Source organism: Vipera berus (genome assembly GCF_964194415.1).
Source record: "Vipera berus genome assembly, chromosome: 3".
Taxonomy (NCBI): domain Eukaryota; kingdom Metazoa; phylum Chordata; class Lepidosauria; order Squamata; family Viperidae; genus Vipera; species Vipera berus.
The window spans coordinates 108,594,186-108,604,512 of record NC_138204.1 but is presented as its reverse complement, the minus strand read 5'-3'; the positions used below and the strand labels follow the sequence as shown (position 1 = coordinate 108,604,512).

The following is a 10,327-nucleotide window of genomic DNA, read 5'->3' as shown; positions in this document are numbered from 1 at the left end:
TTCTTGGTTTTCTGGCTATTCACACTGCCCCCTGCTGTTGACAAGCATCTGAATTTTGATCACATGATCAAGGGGATGCTGCAAAGGTTGTAACTATAAAAACAGTCATAAGTCACATTTTTCAGTGTCATAATAACTTTGAATGGTCATGAAATGAAGTATTATAAGTCAAGAATTACCTGCACTTATATTATAGGAACCAGAACAGTGGAATTGGAGTGCCTTGGCTCAGACATTATAATAGCTTCTAGGCTAACTATTTTATTTGGAATTGACATAATTAAATACTACCACCACGTCAAGCTTGCTATAGACAATCCAAGCAACTTTTTAAAATAAAGAGAAAAATAAACAAGAAGGTGGTCCTGGAAAATGGCTGATGAAATTAAACCATTTCTGTACCAAGTAGTTTCCTTAGAGTGATAGAGCAAATTTTTTGGTAGATGATCACAAACTGTAATCAGAGACTCTGAAACTAGAAAGAAAAAGAACAAAAAGAATACATCTTAAATTTTCCATTTAAAAATAATTATAGTAATAGTTGTTCCAAATATACTCCCACCCCCAGCATTTAGCCACTTTATCTGAAGAGTTTGAGACCCACAAAATCTATAACTAGAAAAAAGTAGCTGTAAGAGATTTTAAAAATGTACAGACACCCCTGATTCAAGCTTGACCTGTGATATGGAGACACATTTCTACAATTTAATTTTGCCACTCTCCAGAAGTGGGTTCCAATTGTCTTCTTCCAGCATATTTTTTCATATTCTCTGAAATTCCCCAGTTGGTTACCATTTAATTAAAAATCAGGAGTCTGTTACCTTTTGAGATTGGACAAGTTGAGCCAGATAGTGAATTAACTCCAATAAATCTTTTGCTGATCTAATAAACATTATTACCCTTAACTTGGTGGTTCTGGGTTTTTTTAAATTTGTAGTTAGCATGAGTATTATTTTATTGCAATTCCAGCCATGGCATCTGATCTATTGCCAGAATTACATTTCTATAGCTTGGCTGCTATTTCCTTATTCTACTGTCACTTTCCCATCCTGCTATGGTTGCCCTCTCCACCAGAGCCAACATTATACTTTTCTTTCTTTTCACTTGACTAAGGGACAAACAAAACTTAAAATCCTGGTTGCATCAACAAAAAAAGTGTAAACTAAAGGTGCCATATTCTAGTTCTGACCACAATTATGACAGATTAATGCAATTAATGCCAGGTTTAGCATCAGACTAAATTACTTCGGGATTGTTGTGAAGAAAAAATAGGAGAAAGGGAGAAGTATATTTACCACACTAAAAGTACCATAGACAGGAACGGGTACAAATGTAATAATCTCACACCGATCTATCCGAAGGCAATTTTTTCTGGATTTGATGAAACTGACTGCTGGGTATGTAGAGGTTTATACTTCAGGCGTGCTCTTTCCAAACAGGTTTTAAAATACGTATAGCTTTAAAAAAAAACAGGGACGAACTTCCTCTTCACCATAAAACCCTTGGCACTTTCCGTAGGATATAAGCATTTGAATTTCACTCCGCTATGAATGCCTTTTGACACTTCCATGTTTGATATCTCAGCGAACAAAACTTCCTAGTCTCAGATACTGCAGGGGTCTTCAAACTTGGCTCTTTTGCGACTTGCGGACTTCAACTCCCAGAATTCCTCAGCCAGCATGGCTGGCTGAGGAATTCTGGGAGTTGAAGTCCAGAAGTCGCCAAAGGGCTAAGTTTGAAGACCCCCGCTGTAAAGAGTTAAGTTCAAGGCAGACGACTTAAGTATTGCTTCCGGGCATGCTCAGTGTTTCCCAAAAGTGGGAGGCGGATGAGAGAGAGAGAACATAACGAGAGAAGGGCGGGGGAGGAAACATCTCTTCTGCTTAGTGTGATTTTGAAACAGGCGTTCCGGATAGCGGAGTGGTAAGTTTATTATGTATTGTGTCTTTGGAGAATATTGACATAACGTGGACTGGAAAGGAGAATAGAACCCTCCTTTGGGTGCAAAAGGATCTCAAAACACCCCCAAACAAAACAAAAACAAGAAAAAAGCATGACAACTCAGATTGCGCAAGCAAGCCAGCGACTGGTTAAACATCAGTACTGTAGCTGATTTTCTTCTTTTTTAAATCTCTTTATTAAATTTCAAAATCAAACATTAAAATACAAATAACATAAAAGGAAAAAGGGAAAGGGAATATTGGGACAAGTTAAAAGTGACAAGAAAAAAATCATCGAATAGCGATATAGTAGTGACCTCCGAATTTTGTTCAGTTCTGAGACATAATATATAATAATTATTTAAGTAATTCATTTAAAATAATTTGTTTAAATAATTTAAATAAAATAGATTAAATAAATTAAATAAAAATGTATAAATATTTAAACATAATTAAATAATATAATTATAATAATTATTTTAATAATGATAATTTAAACTAAGTTTAAATATTAGCTGATCTACTTTTGATGCCTCTTTACATGAAGTACGTGAGGTTGAGTGTATGCAAAAGTTTTTGGCTTAGAGGAATTTAGGAATTAGTTTATAATTTTTGCATAAAATGAAGTTTGGCTTCTGCCAAGGAAATTGGGTTTACTTGTGCTCATGTAAAACATTAATAATACAGTGCCTTCATTTAGATGAACTTACAAAATATTGGAGTTAGGAATGAGTTTTACAAAATTGTTTCTCAGATTGGATACTTGTGTTTACACAATCCATAAGGCTGTGCCAGAAGTCCCACCTATCATATGTTGCTGCCTGTTAGGTGTTCCGAGAAAAACCTGATTTAAATTAGTTTATCATACATAGAGAGAAAGCAATGATTTCTCTCTGTCTGAAAACATGAAAGTAAGAGATTACACTTTGGATCACCTTTATTCTTTCTAATTAACAGGAACCCACACTGCTAGCACTCCTTTATACAAATAAAATAGTTCTATAATATTAACCAAAGTAAATTCTGTACTGAGTACATGGAAGACAAATACCAAATGTTCTAGTAATATTGGGTAAATGCCCAAGGAAAAAGTCTCAAGGCTCTTCATGTGATAGGAGAAAAATCTTGCTTTGTAAACTGGAAAAAGAGCAAAGGATGATACTCTTTGGATTATGACAAATTAAAATGTAACAACACCTTACAAAAATCATCGACCTGTTGTGCTGAAATTTCATATCCTCTTAATGAAGTTACTATTCCTGAAATTTAGGATTTTTTATTATTATTAATTCCAATGCTAGTTAATGAAAGAGACAATTGTGATCTGAGTTTAAAATGAAATAATAAATGAACGAACCTGTTTTCTAAATCCACTGAACCAAAAACAAAACAAAACTTCTGTTCATCAGTAGTAAGATCCTTCAATATCCTCCATCACTCCAAGAATATTTTCTGTCCCTGGTCACTCAGGGCTAGCCAGATCTAGTCAACATAAAGCATTTTTTGTTATAAGTTGTTGATAGCCTCAACATGTTGCATTCTTTGTTATGTGTTGTTGATGTAACTCCACAAAGCTGTTTAAATCTGTAAAGTTACTACAGGATTTGTGACCAGAGCCCTATAGCAGAAATAGTAAGTAATGTGCTTAGATTAGAAGATGTTCTGATATTCTTTTGGTCCTGAACTTTGCCTTAAAGTTTTAGTATTAACAGAAATCATCCAGTGCTCAGTACTTTCTTTTTTGTTTATTCCATGCAGATTTCTTCTATATCTCTGACTCAGCTTGTTTCATGGAACTCCAGAAGAAACTGCAGGGGCTGGTTGCAGCCACCATTACCCCAATGACTCAGGAGGGGTAAGTCTTTTGTTGATGCTAAAAGCAATATTAGTTCAGTATATTAAATTAAATGTACCATATCAAAACACCTTTTAATAAGGGGGCAATGGTCTTCTGGATAGCAATAATTAGATCTTATTTGTTTTTTTGGTTCTTGGAAGTATTTAACTTGCTTGAATTGCCTGAAATACCTTTATTCAACTACACAAATGGAATGTATACTTTGCAATTCTCCCCTCCTGACTTCTACTTTTGCCAAAATCCATTTTTCCTCTGCAGATTGCTTTTATCTTCCCTGTATTTAATAATTACTTTGTTAAATGTTATATGTATTTCTGTGTGTGACACCTATCAATATAGTTCAGTATACAAATCTTCAGGTGTGTCTGGAGTAGTTTGTCAGTTTCTAACCTACCGTATATAGATTCCTCCATCAGATGCAGAAGGTCCCAATGCAGTGTAATGCCACTGTAATATGGAATAAACCAAGAGTTTTTAGAAAAGATACTATTGTTTGGCACTAGCCAATTTGTAAGAGGAAAATGCTGTAACACACTTGGGTCTGATATTGTAAGCAGTCTTTTTTTTCTCAATATTTTGGAGGCATGTAGGCACATCCGGCTCCCATGCAAAGTCCTAATGCTGGGAAAGGTGGAATGAAACAGGAGAATTATCAACAGCAGACAAGATTACAATAGCAATGGGGACTTCCGGATGGCAAGGTGTCGCCGGAGGCAGCCATTTCTTGGCTGTCAGCCTCGTGGCTCCATAGAGCCGCCGAAAACAGCGCCGATCAGCTGTTCGGCAGCTCGGAAGCCCCCACCTCGGGAGAAGAGGAGGGGGTGAGCGTCCAGGTAGGGGTAGAGCTCTCCGGGGCCGCCAGAACTTAAAGTTTTGGCAGCGGAAGGATTGAGCCCCCCCGAAGCCTGGGCATGCTCCAGACTGCGAGGTGTCTCTGCTCCGGGTTTTTTGGAGCAGAACAGGGCGTTTGCAACCATCCCTGCTAGCAAGGAAGAGCCTTTGAGAACGAGGACGCAGGCAGAGCGATGCAGGAGATTTTGGTGAAGATGATGTTTTGATCTTTAACTCAATGGACTTTGCTGAATCTGCATGTGAAAGTGCGTAGTTAACAATAGAGGGTGAAAATGGCGGCTATATCTTCTAAAGTTCCTGCTTTGATGCAGCAGTCTTCGGTGAAAACTTCATTGTCCTCTGCATCTGAATCTGTATCAGCCTTTACAGCAAAAGATTTGCAGAATCTGTTGCAAGAGACTATGGGAATGCAAATGCAGCAATTTGTTGAGATAATGGAGAAAAAGCTGGAGGAGACGTTTACAGAGAAACTAACACAATTGAGAGCAGACATTACATCTGCAATACAAGGCATGGTTAAAAGCATTGAGATTTTGGATAACAGAGTGGAAGATCTTGCTCAAAATGATATTAGACTGGAAGCCAAAATGACAGAAACTGAAAATGTGATAGAGAAAATGGATTATGATTTGATTTCGACACAGTATTATCAGATGGAATTTGCTTTAAGAATTAGAGGTCTGAAAGAAAATCCTAAGGAAAATTTGAAGAAAATGGTTTCTGAGGCTTTGGAAGGGGTGTTGGAGCGACCAGCAGATGAAATAATGCAAGATATAGATAAAATCTTCCGTGTTAGTTTGTGGATCGCAAGACAAAGAAAACTACCCAGAGATGTGGTGGTTTACTTTACAAAGAGAATGATTAGAAATGAAGTTATCCAGGCCTCCTACAATATTGATTTTGTAATTGCTGAGCAAAAAGTTCTGATTTTAAAACAGATCCCTGCAAAAGTTTTAAGAAAAAGGAAGGAATTTGCTTTTTTGACACAAGAATTGAGACGACGTGATATCAAGTTTAGATGGCAAATACCAGTGGGTATGGTGGTGACATATGAAGGTACGAGGTATTGCTTTACCACGGTGATTCAGGCACGTGATTTCTACAGTAATGTTTTAAAAGCAGTCCCCATACCATCTTTGGAATCTACAAAGAAAAAAGGTGAGAGAGAGTCTCAATGTTCCAGAGAGAACCTGCAAGTTGCTGGAGGGTTAACGCAGACAGATGTGAAAGGTACAGGAGTGGATCAAATTTCATTACCACTGGAGAAGGCCAGAAATGGGAAGAGGCGTGCTGCTTCTGGACGAATGAATCAAGCCTGAAGACTTAGTCACGTAATTGTAAGAGACAACAATGTAATAAGGATTATGGGAATTGGAATTGCTAGAAGGACTAAATATTTGGGGATATATTTTTTACCCTTATAAAATAATTATGTAATACTTTGTGTTGTTTTAGTTTTAAGATGATTATGAAAAGTTAATTGGGAAGATTTGTAGTAGTGTTTATTGATATTCTGTAGGTTATGATTTGTTATTTGGATGGGATATTTTAAGCTTGGAAGGTAATGTATGGTATTTTAAGTTGTATAATACATTAGGAGAAGGGAAGGTTGTATAAACCTGGTTTTAGTATGTTGAAGCTTAGTTGGGTAGAAGAATAGTTTTATAAAATTGATATAAATTGTTTTCTTTGTGATTGAAGTTAACTTGTAATATTTTTATGGGTAATATTGGAATAGGTAATAGAATATAAGAATATAAGAATGATGTGATTATATAAAAAAAATTTAAGTTTGGAAAGTAACCTATGGTATTTTAAGTTGTATAATACATTAGGATAATATGAATTTAAAGCTTAGTTGGAATGAGGAATAACTTTAGACAATTGACATAAATTGGTTTATTTGGGATTGTTTTTATTGGGTATTAGGTTGAAGTATTATTTTGTATTTGAATAATCACTGATATGATATATATATATGTATGCTTGGAATTTACCTGTATGAGTTAAAGTTTGATAGTTTAAATAGTTTAGGATTGTTTGCATAAGTTAGATTATGATTGTTTGTACTTTTTATATCCTGTGTTTTGGTATTAGGTTGGAAAGTATTATTTTGTATTTGTATAATTATTGATATGAGTCGGGCCAAAACAGGAATGAAAGAGTTAATTAGCAAGGTTATATATATATATATATATATATATATATATATATATATATATATATATATATATATATATATATATATATATATATATATATATATATATCTTGGTGGTACATCAGTTTTCTTTAAACAAATACACCTGTCAGAGACTGCATCCAACTTTATCCTTAACTATTAAGGATCTAGATCACTTGATAACTCTTATTTACTAAACTGAATTTTAATAGGAAAGATGATGTAAATGCCTTTCTATGTGTGCTAAAACATGTTGCAAAGCAAAATCTTGAAAGTCAAATAAAAATTCAACTCTTAACAGATTTTGTTTTGAACCATTTTCTGCTTTTATAAACTAATTTTTCCCCTTCCCAAAGTGTACTTTGGAGTCCAGGGGGGGGGAGCTGCTTATTAGACCTTATTCACTATTTTGTGCCAATGACAGAAGGAAAAAATTCTGAGTCCCCATCTTCAAGAACTTTAGTTTGTAAGTTGTTACTTGTAATAGATTTTTATAACTAGCTCCATCCTGTTATGTTCCTTTTTTTTCTTTTTTTCTTTTAGAAATATCAACCTCTCCCTGATTGGGCAGTATGTGGATTACCTAATAAATCAGCAAGGTGTCAGGAATGTATTTGGTAAGACACAGATTATAACTTGTATTTCAAGGAAACTTTTCTTCTGAATAAAAGGGACAGCTTCTAGTTCAGAAATAGATACAGTATCAAACATGGATAACCAAGAGATAACTATGAATGGCAACTTATCCAGCATATGACCAAACTGAATTCAAATTCACTCCATTTGATTCCACTTTGTCCCTCCCTTGGTGTAAGTGGCTAATTAAACTAGAAGAGGTGTACTAAGGTAAATAAATTAATTACTAAATAAACTAAGATTGGGATGCAAGCTAGGATTTAAAAGCCCTCAACTGCCTTAGTTTAGCAGCACTTCTTAAAAAGAAACAGGCACCTGGGAGCTCACAACCAGAGCAAGCAGGAGAGTAAATGGGAAGTTAGGCAAGAAAGCTTGGGAGTTGCAGACCTGATCGTCCAAGATTTTGCAAATAATGCTTAGCTGATTAGTAGCAGCTGTTTTGTGTTGGGGGAATGCTTTACTCACTTATTTTTGAGCACATGATCTGAGGGGGATGTCTTATCAGCTTGTGCTAATTTACTTGACCTCATAACTAGCAAGAGGATGGACCTGCATTCTTTAGCTAGCTATTCAAGGCTTGGCTAGCCCTCTGTAGAAAAAAAAGAGCAACACAGATTTAGTAGTTGGAATAAGGGTACAGGAGAATAAGCAGGAGAAATAGTTTTGTGAGGAAGATTAAGAGGGGAAGGAACTATTACACCCCAGGTGCATTGAAGCAGCAGCTACTGTGAAATGTTTGAGTGGCAAATTATGCCAGTTATACCTGTTTCAAGTAACGAACATGTGGGTATTATACAGAGGGTTCTTTATAAAGGAATGAGATTGCCAAGAGGACATGGCATAAGAATTTATCAAGGAACAGAGGATACAGCTCCCAGTGGAAGAGCAATTATGCTTCTCAGGTGTCAGATGATACCAAGCTGATGACTAATTACATAGAAGACAAGAATCACAGTTCAAAATTACCTCAACAGGCCTGAACATTGTGCCAAATGGAACAGGGTTTAAGCATCTGGGCATGTTGATTTGCAAAAAAGAGACTAACAAAAACAATGATAGTGGTTTAGCAATACCTAACATACTGTCTTATGCAAAATGGGACAGATCTGTTCTCTACTGAAAGTATGAGTAGGACAAAAAAAAAGACAGAAAGACTCAGGCTGAATTTTAAGAGCCATGATGGCAGAGATGCTAAACACTCTGCCGAGCAGGTTTGCCCAGAAAAAAAAGAACTTTCTTTTTTATTTATTAAAGAGTTTTACAAAAACAAAGTTTTACAATATATCCCCAAATCCCCCCCACCCCAAACCCGCCCACTTCCCCCCCACTTCCCAGAGCTAAATACAGGATTATAGTTATAGTAATCATATTCTAAATAAAAATTATGCATAATATACAATTAACCAAATTCATAATGTGCTTTAACTCCCCTTTAACATAACTACAAACAAAGTACCAATAACAATATCCCACTAAAATCTACTCACAAGCTAAATGGAACTTTTTAGTCCCATATTTGTTCTGAATATAATCTATCCATCTCCTCCAAACTGAAATATATCTTTCCTGTGAATGATCTTTCAAATAAGCAGAAATCTTAGACATTTCTGCAAGATTCGAAACTTTAAACACCCATTCTTCTATAGTAGGCAAACTATCCTTCTTCCAATATTGTCCCACCAGTAGCCGTGCTGCTGTTATCATATTCAACATCAAATTAGTTTCTTTAACATCACAATCTACAACAATACCCAATAAAAACAATTGCGGAGAAAACTATCTTTCTCTTAAAAATCTTTTGAATGTTCTACCAAATTTTGATCCAAAAAGCTTTTATATTTCTACAAGTCCACCACATGTGAAAATAGGTAGCTTCTAAACTACCACATCTCCAACATTTAGACTGTAAATTAGGATACATGTTAGACAACTTCTTGGGATCCAAATGCCATCTATAAAACTTTTTATAAAAATTTTCTCTTAAGTTTTGAGCCTGAGTAAATTTAACATTTCTGACCCAAATTATCTCCCAAGTGTCCAACGAAATTGGTTCCTGAATATTTTGTGCCCACTTTATCATACAGTCTTTAACCAATTCCGTTTCCGAATCCAATTCAATTAAAGCATTATATATCCTCTTTATATGTGCACAAGTTAAATCTCTAATTTGTTTTACTAAATTTTGATCTATAATTGTGATGCCAACCTTTTGATCTGACTTCCACCTAGCTTTCAATTGAGTATATTGAAACCAAGAGTAACTTATGTTTTCTTGTCTTAACTCATCTAATGATTTAAGTTGCCAATCATTCCCTTGCAATCTAAGTAATTCCTTATAAGAAACCCTATCCATACTCACTCCCATAGATACGCCCTCTATCGCGTGTAATAATTTCCATCAAATCTATAACCGATTGTAACGGTTGAGATACTGTCACAACCAAGTCGTCAGCAAAAGCTCTCAATCTATAATCATTCTGTTTTATTTTAATTCCCTTTATCATAGAGGACTCTCGAATTTTAATTAATAAAATCTCTAATGTTAAAACAAACAATAATGGTGATAGGGGGCATCCCTGTCTTGTACCTTTTTCAATTTTAAAGGTCTCTGTTAGTCCCCCATTAACTATAATTTGTGCAGTTTGTTGTTGATATATAACTTTAATAGCATGTAAAAAAGCTTCTCCAAAATTCATCTCCTCAACAACTCTCAATAAAAATTGCCAATTCAATTGGTCAAAGGCTTTCTCTGCATCCAAAAATATCAATGCTGCGGAGACTTGGTTGTTCTTATCCAAGTATTCAAGCAAGTTTACAATTTGTCTTACGTTATATTTCATATACCTCACAGTTATAAAT

The 10,327-nt window shown here is 35.2% G+C and overlaps 1 protein-coding gene across 1 annotated transcript in view; it reads left to right on the top strand.

Annotated features, from left to right (window-relative positions):
* The first annotated feature begins 1,757 nt into the window (after positions 1 to 1,757).
* NPL (N-acetylneuraminate pyruvate lyase) overlaps positions 1,758 to 10,327 on the top strand; it is a 29,096-nt gene continuing 20,526 nt past the window's right edge. Inside the window, exons 1-3 of the mRNA XM_081325116.1 lie at positions 1,758 to 1,923; positions 3,699 to 3,795; positions 7,376 to 7,449. Of these exons, the coding sequence (XP_081181242.1) occupies positions 3,731 to 3,795; positions 7,376 to 7,449 (139 nt within the window). The 5' untranslated portion in view covers positions 1,758 to 1,923; positions 3,699 to 3,730. The remainder of the gene's footprint in view (positions 1,924 to 3,698; positions 3,796 to 7,375; positions 7,450 to 10,327) is intronic.